Source organism: Panthera pardus, unplaced genomic scaffold (genome assembly GCF_024362965.1).
Source record: "Panthera pardus isolate Hobbes unplaced genomic scaffold, ASM2436296v1 HiC_scaffold_12, whole genome shotgun sequence".
Taxonomy (NCBI): Eukaryota; Metazoa; Chordata; class Mammalia; order Carnivora; family Felidae; genus Panthera; species Panthera pardus.
The window spans coordinates 87,607,053-87,630,053 of record NW_026526677.1 but is presented as its reverse complement, the minus strand read 5'-3'; the positions used below and the strand labels follow the sequence as shown (position 1 = coordinate 87,630,053).

The following is a 23,001-nucleotide window of genomic DNA, read 5'->3' as shown; positions in this document are numbered from 1 at the left end:
TTTTCAAAAATTATTTGTAAAGAGGTCACCATAACAAGAACATAAAGTTAGTTTCCTAGAAAGCAAGTGAAGAGAGTTAGGAGCATCTACATTACAGGGCAGTCCCCTGGTTCTGAAGAAACTCTGAGGTTCTGCTCTGGATATGACTGGGGGAGACTTTAAGTATGTAAGGTAGCATGGAGTGCATAGATAGATCATATGAAGAAAGAGGCCCTGCAGATCACAAAGCAAGCACAGTAGAAAGACCTCTCCAGAAAGATGTTGAAAGGTAAACATATTCTCTACCTCAGATATGTTACTGCCCCAGCAAGTCAAAATCCCCAAGGAAATGGAACATGGACCTTATAAAGATGGGTGAGAAGTCATGGGTGATGCTGCCCTGTGCCAGGCTCACATCAAGAGGCTTTCATTATCATCTCTTATTCTCCAACTAACTTCATGAGTTAGGAACTCTTATTTCCATTTGGAGAGTAACTGAGGCAGAGGGAGGTTATGTGACTTGTCTAAGTCACACAGACAGTAAGACACAAAGTAGTAGGATTTGAATTCAGATCTTTCTGACTTCAAAGCACATATTCTTACTTCCCTGTGTGGAAGGAAAGGGGCTGAGAAGGTACAACAGCAGGAGACGCTTCCAGAGAGGTCAAGCCTGTATGGGTCTTACAGTGGGAGGCCCAGGACAGAGAGGGCACTATGTTCTTTCGGAAAGGAGAGTGCCACTAGGATAGGAGAAGGCCTGAAAGGCCCAAAGGAAAACCCTCTTTTCAGGCTCAACCATGGCTATGGGAATTCAAGTTGCTCACTTAGAGCTGTGGGGGAGGGATATAACAGAGGCTCAGTTCACGTTTGTGTTTCTTGTCCCCTAGCACTACTGAGGAATCCCTGCAATTCTCACTAGTGGTAAGAAGATGTTCATTTGACATAAATTTGTTAAGTGCTTTCCACATATATAGCTAGGTGCTTATGACAGAATGATGAATAAGACAGAGTCCCCACTCTCAGGATACAGACAGTCTGAAACTGTCCTTCAAAACTGTCTTGGGTTCGTATTTGTTTTTTTAATTTTTTTTAAATGTTGATTTATTTTTGAGAGAGAGAGAGAGAGAGAGAGAGAGAGAGACAGGGAGAGAGAGACAATGAACAGGAGTGGGGGAGGGGCAGAGAGAGAGGGAGACACAGAATCTGGAGCAGGCTCCAGGATCTGAGCTATCAGCACAGAGCCTGATGTGGGGCTTGAACTCACAAACCGTGAGATCGTGACCTGAGCTGAAGTTGGACGCTTAACCAACTGAGCCACCCAGGTGCCCTGGGTTCCAATTTGTAGTTATAGATGGACAAGAGATACAAGTAATGTGCCTTGAAAGAAGGTTTTGAGGTTGAAATACCTCATGATACTGTTTTATTCATAACTGATGCGATGATCAATTCTGCCTCTGTGTTTCAGTGTATGAGAATTTATATACAGAAGTGCAAAAACCCACAGGCATAGGCACATAGCCAGTCAGGTACCACCTATCTGTTACAACTTTAAAGGGGTATTCAAGTAGAAACTGTCGGTATATAATAGAAAAGGCATGAAGTCTTTATCCTAAGATGGGTGTAGGGTAAGTGGCACCTAAGAAATCTGACAGGGAGGCCACTCATAATAGGAGAGACTGCTGTGGCCCATCCTGGCACAATCTATAGAAGTTGAGACCTTTGTCAAGGTCTAGTGGAAGAAGCGTAAGACAAACGATGTTCCTTTTCCCCAAGGAAGCACAATACAACCTAATCCAAAGCCATCAGTGCAAAAAATTATTTTCAGCAACTCTAAAAACTGCCTGAGTCAATAATGAGAGGGCCAGAAAATAATCTGATAGGAAAATTTGAAGACTTAGTCTGAGATAATTTTATATCTGGGGCTCTTACAAAAGTATGCTATTTTCTACAGAAATTGTGTGTAGAAAGAGATCAAGTGTAAGAAACCACAAGGCACCAAAGCTGAATCAAAAGAGAAGTTTATGGAGCAAAGGAGAAAGCTGTAATTTGCGTTTCTTGAGAAACTCTGAATCTTAACTCTGAAAATCTTTTTCTGACTGGGAATAGGATGTAGAACAGGGACCCTAAGGGAAACTATGCAATCTCTGATCCAGGAGTGTTTTAAAAATAAAATCAGAAATATGCAGATGGAAATGAATTTATATACTACCATCATGTGCATGTGTCCCTCAGTCTAGTCAGATGGAAAGCAAGAGAGATTAGATGGAAATAAGGCATAGGAACTTGCAAGGTCAATTCTAGTGGTCACGCCTTGGTGAGGAAGCTTGCAGAGTTGGGAGGCAGTATGGAGCAGCAGCAATTTCATAGGCTTTGAGGCCAGGATGACTGAAGTGGAATCCTGGGTGTGATACTTACTAGCTCTATAATTCTGGAAGGTTATTTAACCCAAATATCATTTTCCTCACTTGTAAAATGTGTAAATATATGTCTATTTCACAGAACTGCACTGCACATTAGTACCTGAAGTACATGGCTGCTTACCTGGTATAGTTAGTATTTAACAAATGTTAGCTCCTTTCCTGTTGTACTTACTTGTACCCTTTGGTGGCAGGCCTGATGTTCCCCCCTTAAGACATAACCAATGTCAGAAAGACCCTTTATCCATCTGCTACCTAGACATGCCCACCGAGAAAGAGGCCCTTGAATAGATTCCTCTTAGAGAGCACCTAAGACTCTGGAGTGACCTAAGAGAATTAGTGGAGGCAAAAGAGTACACGGTCAGCCATTCATAATTCTCTTTCTGGAAAATGCACATTCTTGCCTGGCAGCACAGCCTCTCCAATGCTCCCCTACTCTCTCCCCATACACCTTCTGATTTTCCCTGGAGATAATCTATAGATATTGCTTTTCTAAGAAAATGAGTCCATGGCCTGGCATAAAGTCCAGTGCCTGCCATTTAATTTTTTCATCCATTTAATTTTCAAGTGCACTGCTTGTTGGACTCCTTAAACCTGACACATTCTTTCTTTTCTTCTTCATCTCCATATAATTCCTGACTTAACATGCTTAACTAGTCTCTTTGCCCACAGATCACAGAACCTTCTTCCTTTTTCCCTACTCTTTTTACCACACTATTCCATTCCCACGTGCCCCTCAACATACACACACAAACACATTCACTCACTCACTCTTTAAGAAATCCTGATGTAGATGCCAAGAATGTGTCTGCTGCCCTTTTGACACAGAGTCTGATGCCATCTTCGGGGCCATGGGGAGGGCAGAGCCACGAGACGTGGCATTCGTGTACTCTACTGCTAGCCTGCCTCATATTTTTATCAGATCACTGCTCTGGGCATCCAAGCAGGGAACCAGTCCAGCTTCTTCTCATTCCTTTGCTCTACATCAGGACTCCATAATAATCTCACCCCTTACCTTGGCTGGGTCTTCCTGCCCCAAACCTTCTACCATCAATGGAGCACAGTACATCTCTCCTCTTTCCCTCCAGCCTAGTCATATCTGAGTACTTGTCCAATTTCTTAACCCTGATTCTGATGCATGCAGGGATACTGTTAAGTTTCTTCTGTTTTCGGACATGAGCAGTCTGCACAAGCTGGATTCACTTCTTGGCTTAGACTGCTACCCCCACTCCTCTTCCCCTCCCTTTGTCTCTAATTCCAAACAAGGAGTGCTCCTTCTTACATAATTGGATGTTCCCAGCACGGAAGCTGACATACGAGGTCAGGCGCGCATGCGTGCAAGACTTCCCTTTGACTTAACAATGCCTTTTTTGGGCATCTAACTTCTCTTTAGCTCCCTTCCCCCACTCTCTCCACACCATCAACAACATCAACAATCAAGGGAGATTTATGAAGCCTGGCTCAGACCAGAACTCTTCCAACCCTGGCTTAGAAGGAGGGGTCATGAGGTTGAATTTACTCTCCTTTTTTTTTTTTTTTGCAGGCTAGAGAGAGACTGAGGGAGTGACTGTTCATGATTTGGCAGGAGTCCTTGGCATCCAAGGCAGTTACGTATATAGATCTTTTAAGGGAGCAAGGGGAGTAAACAAAGTTGAAAGCAGAAGCTAACTTATTTTCTTAGAGATGATAATGCTGGTGGCTGGAAAATTATGACATTTTAAGGTAATGAATGTAAATCTAGATGGCAGTTCTGTCCCTGATGCCTGAACTGCAGTGTGTTCACGATGACTAGAGAAGTGGCAATAGCTATCAGTGCCATCAATACCAACTACCTTTAAAGTGCAGAACTAAAGACAGCCCAAGTATGCTGCAAAAGGATACAGCTCAGATACTTATGGTTTCAGAGACTGAACAGCCATGGTGCTTCCTGGGGACAGTCTCAGAGAGGCCAACACTGAAGCAGGCAGGGACCACACTGTACCTCTTGTAATAGTAACAAAGGTATGTGGAGTGGTGGGGAGGTGGGGGAGGTGCTGTAGCTTTGGGGGGGATATCAAATTCCAACTTATTTGCTTACCAAAGCAAATAAAGCCCAAGAATGTAGCACTGTATAAACCGCATCTTAAAAATAAAAAGAAGCGTAAGCCGTTCAGGGGACATGTAACATGGGATGACCTTAGGATTAGGATGCTGCAGGGCCCTTTGTGTTACATGAGAATGTGCATATAGGGAAATGTGGTTTGGATTTTACAAAATGACTGAAAATTTCCTCTTGGGGAACGTAGACTACTCTGAGGCAAAATAATTTTGTTGGTTTTTAATCCCTTCAAATCCCAGAACAAAACTGATCAGAAAAGATAAAGTCATTAAGCTGAAAATTAGACAAACATGGGTTCAGATTCTGCCTGTGGTATACTTATTAGCTCTGTGATCTGGATTAAGTAACCACACTTCTTTGTAAGCCTTAGCTTCCTCATCTTTGAAACGGGGATCATAGCTGTTCTACAGGGCTTTGAGGGGATTAAATGATATAATGCGCTTGTGTGTTCAGTATAGTGTCTGCACAAAGTAAACTCTCAACAAAGGTTTGCTGGGCACTAAATACGCTGAAGGTAACAATGTTATCTACATTGTGTTATCTACATTGTTATCTACAAAGTATCTACACTTTGAGTCCTGAAGTAAGCCCTGTCTATTCCCTGTCTACCATGCACAGGGGAACTTGCTGGTGTAAGACCACAGATACTTTGAACTTCTGGAAGGGGAATTGTAATTCTTTCCCCAGATATCCATGGTTGCCTCTTGACTCCCATCTTTTATTTTATTTATGTATGTATGTATGTATGTATGTATGTATTTATTTAAACATTTATTCATTCTTGAGAGACAGAGCATGAATGGGGGAGGGGCAGAGAGTGAGAGAGAGTGGGGAGACACAGAATCCAAAGCAGGCTCCAGGCTCTGAGCTGTCAGCACAGAGCCTGATGCAGGGTTCGAACCCATGACCATGAGATCATGACCTGAGCCAAAGTCGGACGCTTAACTGACAGCCCCCCAGGTACTCCTTGACTCCCTTTAAAACGCTTCAAGAACACTGTGAACCCAGCACCAGCTATTTGAGAAGGGGGCCATGTGCATCATTTAAAAGATGGGAATGATTTCTAGGGAAGGATGAAAGGCCTTGAACAGGGAAGGATGAAACTCTTAATTCTAGTCTGTGGAGACTTAGGGTGTGAAGGGTGTCAACTGGCTATGTTCCCATTTCCACTGTAGCTAACACAAAACAAAATGGACCTAACAATAACATTTGATAGAAGTGGGAACTTTTTGATAGGAAGGGATATGAGACAAGTGAATAAGGACAAAATATCATCGCCTGGAAAAATCTTTGATGAACAAAGATAACAGACCACAGTTACAAAGAGTTTTCCAGAAGTAACTAGCCACAAAATTCTGTTCTTGCACAAGATTCATCTTGGCTTCATTCAAATTCACTAAAGACATCCAGAATTTCCCTCCTTTAACAAACAGAGATGCCACTCCATTAAAACAGAAAAAGTTAAAGGAATGTCAAGGGAAATTTAGTTGTAAGCCCTCTCCCTGATTTTGTTTATGGTGTGAGCTCCATGTGGGTTTTGCTCATACTCATTCACCAGATAGCTATCTATCCAGCTAACTAGAGGTGTAGTTCTAGTAGAAGTGTCAAGGGCTGGGGACGAAAAGGTGAGCAAGCCTGATTCAAAGTTCTTCTCATGAAGGCATTACTTGAGTCTAGCAGCTCTCCCCACCCATGTAACCAGGAGCACCTGGAAAATACTACTGAATTCTGTACTTAACCTACACTTGTCTGTGCTGGAAAGATACCTGGGTGGTCTGCTTCATGATGTCAGACATGGGAATACTCTAGTTGTTACTTTAACAAAGGAACCCATTGGCACAAAGTCACCTAGAAACCCCTTACAAAGCCTTTATTGTTTAGGAGCTCTATTCTGCAAAACTCAGAGACACAGGCACAGTGGGGATAGCAGTTGCTACAGGAGATGGGTATAGGGTAGAGCAACCTGAAGACGTAAAAGTAGAACAAATCTGGGGTCACCAGCTGGAGGAATTAGAAAGAGAAAGAATTTTTTTTTATCCTTTCCTTTTTCTGAAGTGCAAATAATTAAGACCTAACATCTACTGGATACCTTCTACGCACCTGAGATTGACACTATTGTTATTCCTATTTTCCAGATAAGGAAACCAAAGCTCAGAGAAATTAATCATAGCAGGGTAGTAGTATATTGTGTGGATAAGAACTTGGGCTTTGGAATTTCTGGATTTGATTTCTGGCTCCACCATGCATTAGCTTTGTGATCGTGGATAAGGCCCTCTGTTCTAACCCCCATTAAACTGTACAAAATATGAAAAGTAGAGACTATCTGTTTTGTTCACTACTGATCAGCCTGGTGAATTAAGGAGTAAGACCAAAACAATTTCCCAGCTAGATAGACAGGTAAGAGTATTTCAAGGTGAAGTGGATGAATGCTACAAACAGCTTGGACAACTGTCTACCAGTCAAACCCAGAAACTGCTCAGATCAGAGGGCACAATATATTTACTTCTGCACATCCCATCCACTCCACTTTACTCTTCTCTCTTCCCTATCCTGAGAGAATTTATAATCATTGCCCACTGAGGTAAATGCAATCTGGCTTAGAATTCTCAAGTTTGAAATTCCCTTGTATTTAATCTCCCTGGTTTAGATCTCTAAGAACCCTGACTATGTAAAATACTACTTTTTCAGTGATCAGCCTGTAATCGCCAAATATATTTCTCTCTCCTTATCTGGTACTGGCTCAAGCCCTTTAATATTCTGAGTTATTTACACTTCAGGTAAACTTCTTCCTACCTTTTTCATATATGAATCCTTATCTTTGAACACTTTCTTGTGTTTTGAAACCAATTTGTCATGTAAATGCTTTCAAGGACGAGGGTAATCAATTATCACATACTAGCTAGTTTTAGGATCTTCCAATTTTTTGAAAGATCAGCATTTTGGAAGATTTTGGAAGATCAGCAAGGGAAAGCTTAACAGAGGAAGAAGAGAAACAAAGGCTCAATTAACAACATCCACAAGTGACTGAAAACAACACAGACAGACTCTGCTTTCAAGTATGAAGGTGATGAGAAAGGAAATGTTTATCTTTGATTTGGCATTTAGTGAGCATCTTCTATGTCCTGGGTCCTGTGTAAGTTGCTGGGGATATAAAGTCAGGTGTACTCCCTAAAGAACTGGTAGTCTAGAACATGGTTTCTTAACCTCTGCACTACTGTTATTTTGGGTAGGATGATTCAGTGTTGTTTGGGGCATTGGGAGTGGGGAGAGTGCTGTCCTGTGTAGTGTAATAGCATCCCTGGCCTCTACCCACTAGATTAAATAGTCTCCTATCTCCCTTCCCAGTTGTGACAACTCAAAATGTCTCCTGATATTGCCAACTACCCCTGGGAGAAAACTGGCCCTCACTTGAGGACCACTAGTTTAGGGAAAGAACATTATTTCTCTAATACGCTGTGTGATCAGTATTATGATCACAACTCTAAGGGTAGACAAGAGGGCTCCTCAGTTCTGGGGGAAGGTGGGAGAGGATACCACAAAAAGTTCCACAGAATACATCTTTTCACAGATCTTTTAAGAGATATAAGTGGTGTTGGGATCACAATCCACATTTTAAGTCCAAGTATACTTCTATTCCTTACCATCCTGTGGAAGTACTTGCTCAGTTGTTGACTATTTACACACCTTTTGGAGAAAACAATCTCTATTTTCAGAGCACTGATCTGTTTTCGCCTTGTCTTTCTCATTATTTATCATCACAGTGAATACATACTGTCAGTGAAATGTTCACTGTAACAAGGTGAACAGTGTAGGGCTTGGGGTTTAACTGGGTGGAGAATGGATCCCCCAGTAGTAAGAGCTGAAGTATTTTAAGATCACAGGCAATGTCTGTAACTCGGTGGATTATGCCAGAAGTCCTATAGAAGCAGACCCATTCACTCTTTAGACAATGAGGTGATTAATACAAGCCTTTTGGTACACTTCAGGCAGTCTTCATCCCTGTACCCCTGCAACAGAGTCTCTGTCTTCCGTTATGGCCACAGGTTTCCTGGACTCGACACTTTCCCTCTCCAGTGCAGAATTCAGAATTCACACCCAAGCCCTGTCCAACTTGAGACTCTAATACGATAGAGAACTCTGCAGTCTTACCTCTGAATTAGGGTCCCAAAGACAAGACGAAGAACTTTTTGCATGTTTTCTGTACACAGCCATCTCCACTGTTCCATTAGCAGCAAGAGGAGCAGATCCAGGGCTGTGTCAGCTAGCTCTGTCTCTGTTCCTGGGGAATGAAAGGCATCAAAAGTAACTGAGAAGAGACCCATTCAGGTGGAACATATTTCAATGAACTGGATCTTCACCTTTATATCAATCATCTTGTATTTCTGTAAGTCTTCTTTACTCAAATCAAGAGATGTTTACTTTATATCTAAGAAGTTCAGTGATAGGCTCTGTATTTCTTTATAATTCTTTTGTTTATGTTCCTCAGTCACTCAGTAAATATTGTTTGCCTTTCTAAAAGATTTTGCATATAAATATTTTTCCCACCTAGCTTCTGTTTCTTCTGTATTCTCTCCAGGGAGCTGAATACATTCTGTTCCAAGTAATTGCTCCCAACTAGTGACTAACTGGAATTGGCAAGGCCCAGTCTCTTCCATCCTTATATTCCACTGGCCTCCACAAAGCATCATGGAAATGTTGTGGGCAGCAGATCTGGGGAAAGATTTAGGATTCATTCTCCTGTAAACAAGTTGCTTTGAAAGCGTCTCCATTACACAGAGCTGTTGGGTTGGGATCCAGGAGGCTTCAGTTTGGTTCTGAGATAACATGCAGTTCTAGAAAGAGCACTATACCTTTGGTAAAATAGGCCATGACAATTATTGATTTCTTTCCTATTTCAAAGACTGGAAAGCGGACCACAAATGAGTTTACATCCGTGCTAAGCTGAAGTCTCTTGAACAGATGTATTTCATGGATGGAAGCATCTGTTCTCTAACCCTGTTCAGGGGTCCCATGTCATCTGTGATTTGCCTCCCAAGAGACATCCCTAGGAATATATGAATGAATGAATGAATGAATGAATGAATCTCAGCAATCTGATGCTATTGCTGTGATTAATATTACAATTAATCATCAACAATAATTTTGTTGGTCTAGGACAAATAGGTATTGTCTGGGCCAGTTTGCCCAAGCTCTTCTCCCTAAAGGGTTCTTTAGAACATTAATGACTTCAGATTTAGATGAATCTGTTAGAACTGAATTCTACTTTTTTCTTAATCCCACCCAATATATATATTTTTTCTTGCACTGCATTTCAAGGGGAAATTAGAACTTGTATGTTTACTTTCCAGTCATTTGCTCAAAGACAGGATATTTAGGTCCTTGGGAAACAGCATCATTCTGAGCATCTGTCACCCTTCTCAATTCTATTTTCTCAGATTTAGTGTTTACCTAGAGCTGCCACCATGTGGTGACAGTTAGTCATAGCAGAAAATATAAGAAAAAGGAAAACAAGGCACCAAGTCCTCTGGAACAAAATGGTGAATTTCCTCTCATGTGAGAATTTTGAGTTTCTTAAGGCTAAAAGAAAAGCTCAGGCATAAACTGTATCTTTAGAGTTATGATGCTGAAAATTTACAGCCTTGATTTTGGTTGTTTATACTGTTTTACCCATTTCATCTTTCTTACAGTTCTGATGCTTTTGCCATTATAACACTTTATTTACTTACCCAGTGAGACATGTGTGAAGAGGTGGGGTTGTAAATTTCATTTTTTCTTCCTCACGGTTAAGCAGAGGTCCCATAGAGTGAGGTCAAGTGACTATTCATGGGCATCCAAGAAACAATGTTGAAATAGGCTTTTTTGTTTTTTTTTTTCCTTCTGAACTAAAGATTTTGTGATCTCTTCTTGAAGAGACTTTGTGGGAAACTTTGTCTTGGTGGAACTGAAAACCTTTTTTATAAATTGTAGCTCAGCAAACATACTAATATTCTGGGCTCCCATTTTTGCCCATGTAGAAAACATCTGCACTTTTTCTAGGAAGCAAACCTGCCCTATCCTCACCTCTTCTTTCCTGCTCTATGGTGGGGCACTGGGTGGTATCACTTGCCATGGCAGTAAATAAAACAGAAGGAAAAGCTCCAGGGAGAGGAAGAATTCCATTTCACACAGGTTGCACTTCAGCTGCCCTGTGCTATATCTAAGTGAAGATTTCTAGTAGGCAAGTGGAAAGACAACATCCAACATTTAGGCATCATCAGCACATGTGTTAGATTTGAAATCAATAGTACAAATGAGATCACTCAGGGGGACCATGCAGAGTAAGAATAGAGAGCCAAAAATAAAGCTCTGGAAGGCTAGTAAGAGAACCAACAAATGGCACTAAGAGACTAACTACATGAGAGGCAGAAAGAAAACCAGGAGAGGGGGACCACAGACATGAAGGAAGGAAGTTTTGCAGATAAAGGGAGTAGTCCAAAGATGCCAAAGCATGCCATAAATAACATACATAAGATAATGATATGATAAGCATGGATCTCATCTTGCTGGATCAGAGCTCCCTGTTTTTGTGCCCTGTTCCCCTGTTTGACTCAGCTCTGGGGACTGTGTCGGATTCTTCTTTGTATGCCAGGCTCGGCAGAGCACCTCAAGCACTGGTTTTTAACACATGGTTTGCTTAGCTAAACAGAAGAGAAATTAAATGGACAAATCCCAACTGTCACAAGTCCCAAGTATATTATACCATGGCTCCCTTCTCTGTAGGAGCAGGGACCCTGTCGCTTACCCGGATCACTGGTGCTGAGGTCTTGGGCTGGCACGGCTGGATCTGACAAGTAACCATCCACACAACCTTTGGGGATTTGTTCACGGTCTTTTTCTGGGACTTCTGCTGGCTGCATTTCTAGTAACTTTGTCTGTTTTTCAATAAAGGACTCCATCCCAGACATGGATAGGATCTCTGACTCCTGAGGAAAGAGCCAGTGGCACATCACATAAAGTATGAGGAATATACGAGAGCAACTGTGGCACTTGAGTTTCCCTGTTCCTTCTCTGCAAAAGTATCATGAGTACAGAACCCAAATGACTCTGTGACTACCTCAGGAAAGTCTTTAGCTTCTACCAAAACTGCAAGTCAAACAATGCCTTTGTATTTGCACTTGCTGCAAACACATTTGGGTCATCTATTCTTTTCCAGGAACTGGCTTTCCTTCTCATTCTGCCACCTTTTATTCCAAACCCATGGTGCTTGAGAAGTCAAACTGCTGACCCAGAGCCAGTAGGAATTACAAACTACCCAGAGAAAATACTTTTAGAATAAAAGTTAGAGGGGTGCCCGGGTGGCTCAGTTGGTTAAGCGTCCGACTTCAGCTCAGGTCATGATCTCGCGGTTCATGAGTTCAAGCCCTGCATCAGGCTCTGTGCTCAGAGCCTGGAGCCTGCTTCAGATTCTGTGTCTCCCTCTCTCTTTGCCCCTTCCCCAGCTCACACTCTGTCTCTCTCTGTCTCAAAAAGAAATAAACATTAAAAAAAAAAACTTAAAAAAAAAAAGAATAAAAGTTAGAGACACAGATGCTGGTTAGGTCCTTCAGCAAGGCACCTACATCCCTCCTAACTTTAGAGAATGTCTCAATTGTCTATAACTGCAGGGTCAACCTCCCAGTGATTAATTCCAGGAGTCATCTGGTTATCTTACCACACTGCCTTCCTGGAAACAATAGAGAATCTTCTCAGGTGCTTCAGTTATATTCAGTGCTGGAGCAATCTTACTGGATGAGAACCTCAGCCTGGACCTGGTATTGACACAACGAGCAGAAACAGAATGTAATGCATGATTTTGATTCCTATATGAAGGACTGACAAGTATTAATACCTTAAAACAAGAACACTCATACTTATTCTAGGGATCTTACTGTGGTCAGAGTTGCCAGGAGAGACCTGGCCCTGAAATTCCCCAAGTGACAGACAGTCAGGCAATTCTCAATACATAGTGCAACCACTGCACTAAGCTATGTGCACAACGCATTTGTGAAAGGGCTTTTGCTAATGTAAAACAGGGACCAGTCTATCATGGCTGTATTCCCATAAGCTAGAAGAATGGCTAGCATATACTATATTCTCATTAAAAATTTGTCAAAGATTAAAGAGACGTGTGGAATAAACCAAGGCTTTAGTTGTTACTGTTGGTGCCCTATTTGCACATCCATTTATTCTCCTTGTATTCCAAATAAAACCAGGGGAGGGACCACAAGTGCTAACCTCAATGTTTCAAGGATCTTATAAGCACAGATATCATGGTCACCTTTCAAAATACGGGCTCGGTAAAAAAAAAAAAAAAAAAAAAAAAGGCTAAAAATTATGAGTGTTATTGCTGGTACATGCCCACATATACACAAAGACAGTCAGACGTACAGACATAAACATACAAACTCTATCCTTCCCTCTCCCCACTCCAACACACACATAAACACACCTTATCTCTCTCTCTCTCTCTCAGTCTTTCTCTCTGTCTCTTCATAATGGCCCAGATACAGATATGAAATTTGCACTAAAGGTTAAGAGTGGTGCCATTCCCTTCCACATGTTGGCTTTGAAAGGGTATATTTGGGACCCTAGTGCAGGAAACAATAGCTGGCCCCTTCCTGTTTATTGCTAGTATATGCATCTTTGGAGCTAAGAGTTGCAGAAACGATGGCAAACAGAGATCAGTTATCAGCCTTAATTCTTCATAGAAAAGAAACATCTCAATTTTACAGGAAAATAGAAAAGGACACTATCTCTATTCTAGAGTTTTCCTTCTAATTAAAAATTCCTGATCAGTTTAAGTCCTGGGATCCTATGGCGAGACAAACATTCATCAGGGATGCCTATGCTGGATCTTAGGCTCCTTTAGGTTGGTGGAGCCTGGTTTTGTATAATAACTGGTATGTGTTACCCATCTCCTCTCTCCTAGGGATTGAAAGTGGAGATGGGATTTGGCTGAAGACCGGCAATCAACTTGAGAACTGGAAAGGGTCCCTGGATAACTGAAGGGTTTCTCACTTGCTAGTCTTCTTGCCTTCTGTCTGGGGCTTGCTTTCTGTCTCGGCCTCACTCAGCTCTTCTGTGGGACTCTGGGGTTCAGAGCGAGGAAATGCTGTCTTCAAGGTGTCCACGATAGCACTCACCACCATCTGCAGGGGTCAGAGGTGCAGGGTCAGACAGGAACCACCAAATGAGCAGTTGTCTCACGCTGCTTTATGCAATTAGGATGCGCAGATAGCTAGGCTAGCTAGTGGAGTCTTACTCATCAGCACAGTCAGGTATCAGGCAGATTTACTGTCAACTATTCTCCCTTTTCTCTATGGCCATAAAAATCTTCTTCCTCACAGAGTTAAGACAAACAATACCATGGGAAAATAAGTCAAAACAAACAATGAGATAAATAAAAACCTTGAGAGTTCTACAGGCTGGTGAAATACTTTTCATTTCTCAATTTCTTTCCTTGTATATAAAGGAATAATTTTTAGTTTGTAAATCAATAATACTTTCACCAAGATGTAAATAAATGGAAGTAACATAGGCAGGGATATATGGAAAAAAGAAAGAGTAAAGATTATCAAATAAGAAATGCAGTCTGGTAGCATACATATTAACATGCTCAGAGTAATTCACAGAGTAAAGAACTGGTTTTTCCAGTTAATTCAAACAATTTCTCTTCTTTACAGAAAGAATAACAAAAATCACTCATGTCAAAATTAAGGAATCTTGAGTTGATATCAACTTTTCTACTCATAAACACCAAATATTTGGTCATAAAGACCAAATAAAGCAATCCTCACTGAAGAGTAAGAGTTGTCTGTATTTCTCAGAATGGGAAAATGGCATATAGATATTTGCTAAAAAGGAAAATGCACAAACAAATGAAACCCTACAATACTCAAGAAATGAAAAGAAATCTTTACTTTTCCTTTGGTGCTCCTTGCTAATTAACACTGCTGGCTAAGAGTAGTGTCATGCCTTCCTGAATTCATGCCTGTGTTCATCCTCTATAAGGAGCACAGCTAGCACAGCTGAGACAAGGCTGGAGTGGCTAAGACTACAGTAAAGCATAGGGCATAACAAACCAAGGAAAGAACACAGAGGACAGTATGAATAGATAATGGCACCTTGCTCTCAAGGCTCACAAAATTGTAGATCTCTGGGGAGGGTCTTTATCTGCTTTGTCATTGTTGTGTCACCAGCAGCTAATACTATTCATGGCTTTGAGGAGGCAAGCAGTAACTGGATGGTGAGTCAGTGAGTGAACACATCTGTGTGGATGGACACATCTGCATGGAACTTTGGGGATTCTACCTCATTCATCCCTTTCCAGTTTGCAGGTTTTTCCTCACAGCAGTGAATTTCTCCTAATTTCTACCACATGAAATTCCACTTTAACATTTTATCCTCTTAAGTCTAGAGTGATGCCCCACCTTCTGCTAATGAGTCAGTGTTTTCTAACCTTTTAAAACATATCCCATCTTTTGATAAACATAAGTCTCAGACTTGTGCCCTGGGGACTCTAAAATCAGCTGGTAACCACTATTTATAGGATATAATGTACTACAGAAATATCCTTCTCCTACCATCTCCAAAGGCTCTGAGATCCCCTCTTGAAAGTACAATTCTCTCCACTCTCTGTTCCCTAGCAGAGAATCACCACACCAGTCTAAGTCCAGCTGAGTGTGTGGTCTTGGGGCTCTTTTACTTGAGTGACCAATACCAAGAATGATCTCCTCCAGAAAAGACTTTTCTGACCTCACCTATTTATGGAGGTACAGATCTATCCTTACCTCCTTCCACTAGAATAACAATGTCATAATATCCCCCAGGAGATATGTGTACATGTATAGTGTCAGGGTGAGTGTATCCTCATAGTTGCTTACTGTAATTCAGGAAGGTGATGATCCAAGCAATATTTGCAAGAGGTCTTGAAAATTCTAGTCCACGTTCTACTGACTCCTTTCTGCTGTCTCTCCCCATCCCCAATCTCCTTTATTTTTTGGTCCCTGCCTATGCTCTGATGGGACACTAAAGCTGAGCACAGTGGCCCTGCAGGTACCTTGTCTATTCTGGACACCATGAATGGTTTCTTGACAAAGGCAATACGAGCATCTGTGTTCAGAGCAAGGAACTCCTGTATCTCCTCACTGTTAGCGATCTCTGGAATGGCACAGAGTTGCTGCAAAAGACACAAGAAAGACTTCAAAGAGAAATTCCTGTCCCCAGGTCTCTCCAGCTTGGCTTGGGTATCTGGTAATCAGAATGAGAGCACAACCAAAACAGAAGGATACTGACCTTTAGAAAGGATTCCAGGAGGCTCTTACGGGCTTCTACTCTGTCACTATCCATGTTTCCAAATGGAAGATCTGGAAAGAGCTTTTTAGGACCCTTTACGTCTTAAAAAAAACAAAAAACAAAAACACAAACTCATTCACTTAACACTTACTGAGGTATTCCATATAAAACATATCATATATGTAAGGAAAACAGAACTACTGAATACATTCCTAGGATTTTTTTAATTTCAGGAGTTCCAAATATATCTTAAGGAAATAATACTTACAATCTACTCTCGTACTAAGGTATATGAGGCCATACACTACAATGGTTATAGATGAAGGCTCTGAACTCCAGTTGCCCAAGTTAAATTTTTTTCAAGTTTATTTATTTTAGTTTTTTAAATGTTTATTTAGAGAGGAGAGAGAGACAGAGTGCAAGCAGGGGAGGGGCAGAGAGAGGAGACACAGAATCTGAAGCAGGCTCCAGGCTCTGAGCTGTCAGCACAGAGCCCAACGCAGGTCTTGAACTCAAACTGCGAGATCATGACCTGAGCTGAAGTCGGATGCTTAACCGACTGAGCCACCCAGACGTCCCTTTCTTCTGCAAGTTTAAAGTTTTGCTCCAGTCCCTACTGTGAGAATGACCTAAGGCAAGTTGTTTAATCTTCCTTTGACTTTTTTTTTCTGTATAATGATAATATCTGTTCCATAAGCTGTTAGAATTAAATGAGCTAATATATGTAAAGTACTCAGAAGAGAAACTGGAATATATTTTCAAGTTTAACTCAGTAGTAGCTATTGTTATTAAGAAAGAAAATACATAACTGAAATCCATAACTTATGCCTAAACTTTATTTGGGTGATCATCAGTAATTTTTTTTTTTTTAAACAAAGTAGCTGCTTACCAGCTTTTATTTAGATTTAAATTTTATTATCTTTTTGTACTGTTCCTACGCCTTATGGGTGTCAAACAACACAGACACAAAAGCCTGATTTTTGAAGGATGGCAAACATTTCTGGATACTATTTTAATATTTAAGAGCAATCCATCGATGCCTCTGGAAAAGTTAATTTAATGCCTCATGCTACCTCACAGACACAGGAGCAAATGTGAAAGCTTCTTAAGCTTAAACTAGATAGGCCCCAGAACAGAGCATTCAGTGGCAAAGAAATTCCTCAGAAACAATGTGATCAGTGCCATCCTGCACTAAAAAGCATCTGAAAACAAATGGGGGAAGCACAGGCTCCTTGATGCTGTGTTCTCCTCCACCATCCCTCCTCACAAACTAGTAGGCCTCTAGCCTCTCAGATCAGGTGGCTAGATATGTAAAGCAAGCAGGCAGTCCAGCCTGGGGAAACTCTGACTTTTGATGAACTTCCGTAGATCTGATTTCTCCTCCAGACGTGTCTGCAGATTGAGGAACTCGCGGTAGCGGCGATTCACAGTGTGGTAGGCCAGCTGCTGCAGGCCACTGCTGTTCTCACCGTCCAGAGCTGTCTCATACTGTTGAATGAACAAATTTGTTTAGTGCAGCAGCTCATTGGCCACAGAGTAAGAGCAGAGTAGGGGTAGAGGGAGAAAGATGTTCCTATTGTTTCTGAACCTATTAGAGCTGATTGCTGCCCTGAGTTGTAATGAGTAACTCAAATTCCCAGGGCAGCTGAATTAAGGAATGAGATGCATTTCCTAACACATGTGCCCCAGAAAAAGAAGAGTTTTGCTGTTCTCCATTCTCTTCTTCCATCTCAAAACTCCCTCCTGCAAACACTTTGACTTATAAAATTGGCTAATTAATTTTCAAATCTCAGAGTATAAAACAGAAGATAAAACAGCAATAAAAGTGACACTGCCTCTTTCACTCCTAAATAATGGGTTTGGACGTTATAAGAGGATAACCATTTGCTATTATACTCAACCAGTGATTATTTATGTTAGTTGGGAGAAGAACAAATAATCCAGAACAGCTGATGAATAAAATCATTTGTTTGCCTGGAATGCATTAAAGAACCATGTGTTTTTATTTTGCTTTGGGCAGATTAATTATTATTCTTGGAGCTCAAGTGAAATTTGTTTTCCTAAGTACATATCATCTGTATGATTGGAAGTCACATGAAGACTGGAGATGTCGTAAGGGGTCAAGGTTTGCTGTCTTAATATGCGTGGAGGGCCAGTATGTGGGAAAAGACAACTTGTACTGGATGTTCCCCCAGAGTGAACACCCTGAACAGCATAGAAGCTGTGACTTAGTACAGGGTAGACTTTTTGACAGAGTAGTTAAGATATAATGAAATTATGTGGAAGAACTATGTATGCACTTGTCATTAGGAGTAGGTTACCATTATTATTTGGAGGAGGTATTATAGTGTGAGGCAAGTGATGGAAGAAACGATCTCTTTGTTGGTGGGACTTAAAGCTATTTTAAAATTCTCTAGAGCCAGAGAGAACTATTCATTATGAACTGACATGAGCAAAGTAGTAGTCCCTCACACTAGCACTGAGAAGGCCTAGCTATGAGACAGATGGAATTCAGGGTGGGGCTCTCAAACTTGGAACACCTGCGAATTAGGATGTTTTTTGTGGATTTTTCTCCATGAGGGACACTAGTCAATACTCATACATTCCCAAACCTGGCTGCACGTCAAAAATCACTTGGGCTGCTTTTTAAATATTCAGATTCTGATAGATTTGGAATGAGAATTTCCAAAAATACCCTCTTCAGGTAATCTGGAAGCAGCCTATCCTACAGCCAGTTAAAGGGAGACTCTGCTATAACTGAACCCATCTGATACATGAACCCCTTCATATCATCTTTGCCAAGTAGTTCCTACTTCTGTGCTTAAACATCTCTAGGAATGAGGAACTTGCTACCTTCTGAGATGTATATAGGTAAATAAACTTCCTTCCTAAACAAAGTACAAAAAATACTAGTAATTAAAAAAGGAAAGAAAGAAATGAACAGTAGAAAGAGAATTTCTAGACAAAACTCTATACATTGGGAACCACTGAAAAATATGACCCTCAGTATCCTAAGAATCCTGAGATTCTAGGATTGTCTGCATGGGTACAAAACAGAGGCCAACTCTGCTTTACAAATGATCTTCAGACCATTCACATATAGATTCCTGTTCAATTAAACATAAGTGAAGAGTACCCTCTCTCCCTTAGATTCCTAGCTTCGCTGACTCTGCTTTCTAAACCCATTCCCAGCCCAGTGGGGGTGACCAAATTCTAATCCTGTTACCTTCACCGTGTAGAGTGTGTATGGGTGGAATCCAGTGCCACTGTGCTCTCGAGCAGTAATGGTACCAGTGATACGAAGGTTCTGGATAACAACTGGGCCGTCTGGACTGCTCAGGGGCTCAAAGCTGAAGGTGGCTGAGCTGACAGGACCGGTTGGAGAGGAGGACAACAGAACCTGTGGGAGACTAGGATCTAAGGAGCTCACGCCATTGGTGAGATCCTTCTCTAAGCATGAGGGTCGTGGGGGGCAGGTCCTCTCCGGATCTGTCAGCAAAGCTGTAAGAGAGGTGACATCTCCTTGCTCTACTTCCTTGTCTGCTGTGTCAATGTGGATCTCTGGGCAGGAAGTTAGCATGGAGACCAGCAGGCCTGCCTCTGTTTCTGTTCCTGGACCCTCCTCAGCCTCTGCTCCTTCGATTCCTTCAGATGCCTCAACATTCTTAGACTCCAGAGACTGGCGACCCTCTAGGGCACACAGGGCATCCTGGATCCTGTCAGAGAGGAAGTTGCCTGGGGTCATGAGCATGATGGTTTCTTTACTCAGTTCAGACAATGGAGACTCCAGCTCTTCACATAAGAACAAAGGGCCTCGAATATCTGGCTGTAGGAAATGAGATGAGTTGTTTCCTACTTTTCTTTCTTCTGGCATTCCACCCAATTCTCCCTCTATTGCTTCATGGCCTTCTTCAACTTCTGGCGAGTGGTGGGAAGGCCCCTCTGGCTCGCTACAGTTTAGTAGCACTGGTGCTGCTGCTGGAGACGGGGCTCTCACTTCTGGCAGACTCTGTACCTCAACAATCAGAGGCAGAGATGTGGGCACTGAGGGCTTTTCCAGAGCACTGGCTGCGGAGGTTGGTTTAACCACTCCTGTAGGATTATTTCTGGCCTTGGAAAAGATGCCCACAAGTACAAGGTGGATCCAGTCGGGATCTGAAAGCTTGCTGATTAGTGGTAAGATTACATTGCAAGTAATGAGTTCCACCACAACATGGCGCCCGGTCCGGGTCTCCAAGTGGGGCTTTGGCACGAGTCCTTGCAGTAACAAATTTACAATGCCACGTGTATAGGTGACCTCAGTGCTGGGGCTCTGTACAGCAGGATGTGGGGCAGTAGCTCGGCAGTAAGCCTCCCAGAGCTGGGAGGGCTCGACTGTACCACTCTGCTTCTCAGCTGTGGCCTCCTTTGCCTGAATATAGCTCTGCAGGTGACAACCGCACAGAGTCAGAACCCTCTGAACAAGAGCATGACTGTCCACCATGCCCATCCTCCTCCGGAGCTCCTGGACCAAGCCTCTCATGGCGGCCTCCATTTCTTCCTCAAAGGCTGGCTCCTGGCTCACTGAGCGATACCAGGAAGACACAAAGTCCCGAATAATCATCTGGATGGTGCGGTTGATCTCCTGTTCCAATTGCCTCTCTGCCTCAGGGTTGGGAGGACAGGTGGCCACTGGGATGAAGCGTTCCAGATGCAGTCGACCTGAAGCCCCCACAATGGCGTTTGAGCCCAGCCATCCTCCCAGCACCGCTAGCAATGCAGACAGAAGGCAGAGAAGCCACACATTGACCAGAAAGTGGATGACCATGAGCCAGCCGAGCACGATCCCCACAGTCATCAGCTTCCGGCTACTCAGCAGGTTACTGAGGCTCCAGCTGGACTCAGCTGGAGTCTCTTGCAACGAGGACACTGTCTCTGCCTTCATGGCTGAAAGGGGCAGGTGGCTACCCAGACAACCGCTCTCTTATCTCACCTGAGTTAGGGAATGGGGCATTAATTGTGTACGGAGACGAGGTTATGTGGAGTGCTATTCAGGACCCGGCGGGGCTCTGGGCCCTCCACGTCCTAGAGGCAATGCAAAGCGACAGAGGCGGCTCTGCTTCTCCCCCTCGCTCCAGCCCCTTCCAGCGGAGAAGCTGCTCTCAAAGACTCGGCTGCCTTCATAATGCGGGGTCGGGGAGCCTCCGCGCAGCCTGGGGAGGGCGGGGCAGGGCCTTCAGCGGCCCTCACCTGACACTTACAGACGCCGGGCACCGGGTCATATACCGCTGGAGGGCGCGCCCAGACCGAGCCCCGATGTTCGAGGGACTCAACGGTGTCTTCGCCGCCGCCCTCGGAGAGACCCTCCGCCGGTTTGGGGTCCCGGACGACTGCGCTCCGCAGCGCGACTTCTGTCACGGCTGCCGGCCGGCGGCCGCCGGCGACAGCTTCCGGGTCGACGTCGGCGGAACAGGGCATGCTGGGAGAGCGTTAGCGCACCCCTAGGCGCGGCGCTGCGCTGCGCATCGCCCCCTGGTGGTGAGGAACGGCCGTGACAGCACCTGCGGACACCGGTTTCCCAAACTGCTTGCAGAGCCAGTGTTCAAGGGTGTGACCAAAGACTCGTGGAACGCACAGCGGCCTTGCAGGCAGAACCGCCCCCCCCCCCCTTCCCCGCCGAAGGACTGAGACTTCTAGGTTTAATTATTAAATAAAGTTCGCTGACATCTCTTCCTGCTTAGGCAAAGTCTCAGTAACCCAGTTTGTTTCAATCCCATATGGAAATGTTTTCGTTGTCATGATACATTTCAACATTTACCCTGCTTCCCCCCAGAGCCCCCCCTCGAATCCCCAATACACAGCTCACCTACCTTGTTCTGAGCAATTGCAGAACACAAGGCATAAAACATTATTAAGGGATGGATTTATTCCTTAAATTTCATATACTGTGTTACAAAATCCTATTTGTGATTTGGGAGTTATTTGCTGGTGGCATTACCCAAGCTATTAGACACTTTGAGCATCTGCTATAGTTAATCACTGTGAATGGGTACTGTGGAGGAATAGAAGCAGTCCTTGTCCTCAAGAACCTTGTGGCTAATGGGGGAGACGACAAGTTCTTGGATCATGATGGATAACAACACAAGTCAGTATAGTGTATAGTAAAATGCAAAATCTTATCGGTGTTCAGGGGAAGGACAGATCACTGTGGGTTGCAGTGGTGTAAGGGAAAGCTCACAGAGAAAGTAGCCTTTATGTTGAATCTTCAAGCGGGTGAGTTTGTTTCTACCCACTCCATGTCTTCTTCCCCTTTCTTCCCCAAATATATGAGAAAAGAAGGCAGAAGTAGAGATGAAGTTAGAGACAATCATCAAATATATTTGTTTTGAAATGTGCTCTATGTTTGGTTGTTTTGTTTTAGTAAATTTGCCTTCAGTTATCTACACAGACCAAATTACCTACAAGATTGAATACCTAACAGTAGTACTGACCATGTGTAAGAATGTTTGTGCCAGTGTCATTAGAAGCTAGCTTTCTTCACCGTCTTGGTCCCTAGGAGCTCTGCCTGCAATGTGGCTATCCTTTTTATTTTTACACAGGATGTATATCATTTGTATAGTGCTATTTATGATTGTTCATCTTCAGGTTTCTCAATGGTGTTAGCAGCCTTCATCATTATAGCATTAGTTCCCAGATGCTTAGAGGAATCATCAGGCAAACTCCAACCAAAATTTGTGCCAACAAGAAGAAAATGTATTGTAGCTTCTCTCATTTCTATTGTTCGGACAAAGATTTCTTTTGAAAACAAAAGGAACCATCGTAGTTAATGCCTATCAATTCTAATGCAAATATTTGATTTAATATCAGAATGTCCACAAAGCAGACTGAGCACATCCCTGAGATCCTAGAATGTGGTTCAGTATTTCCATGGCACAGACTACTTCTCTGCTGCCCTTCTTCCCACAGAAAAGGAAGATAAGAAGCGGGTGCTGCTGCCTTTATCCACCCAGACCACTTCATTGTCCTTAAAAGATCACAATGATGCTCTGGAGAAATATCCTTGCCACTTAGCCAAGAACTAAAAGAAGTGGATGAGGAAGAAACTAATGTGATCTTGAAGAGTTTTAAATGACAGTTCAGAGAGAAAGTTTACTCTGCAGCATAATCTGGAGTGTTCAGGGTAGTAAGAAACTGACCTTGTAAGTGGGCGCTGTG

The 23,001-nt window shown here is 42.8% G+C and overlaps 1 protein-coding gene across 10 annotated transcripts in view; it reads right to left on the bottom strand.

Annotated features, from left to right (window-relative positions):
- Positions 1 to 21,238, bottom strand: part of SNX19 (sorting nexin 19) — a 47,273-nt gene extending 26,035 nt beyond the window's left edge. For 9 of the 10 annotated variants that reach the window (XR_002073017.2, XR_002073018.2, XM_019421430.2 and 6 more), the window contains exons 1-8: positions 19,034 to 21,153; positions 17,157 to 17,295; positions 15,808 to 15,908; positions 15,572 to 15,691; positions 13,531 to 13,661; positions 12,185 to 12,281; positions 11,276 to 11,456; positions 8,644 to 8,773 (exon numbers count right to left, since the gene is read on the bottom strand). Coding sequence is in view for 8 of the 10 variants with exons in the window: in XM_019421430.2 (XP_019276975.2) it covers positions 8,644 to 8,773; positions 11,276 to 11,456; positions 12,185 to 12,281; positions 13,531 to 13,661; positions 15,572 to 15,691; positions 15,808 to 15,908; positions 17,157 to 17,295; positions 19,034 to 20,731 (2,597 nt within the window). In the remaining 2 variants the exon portion in view is untranslated. Of the gene's footprint in view, positions 1 to 8,643; positions 8,774 to 11,275; positions 11,457 to 12,184; positions 12,282 to 13,530; positions 13,662 to 15,571; positions 15,692 to 15,807; positions 15,909 to 17,156; positions 17,296 to 19,033 lie in introns of all 10 variants that reach the window. The other variant, XM_019421434.2, reaches the window with a different exon arrangement.
- Positions 21,239 to 23,001: the final 1,763 nt, after the last annotated feature.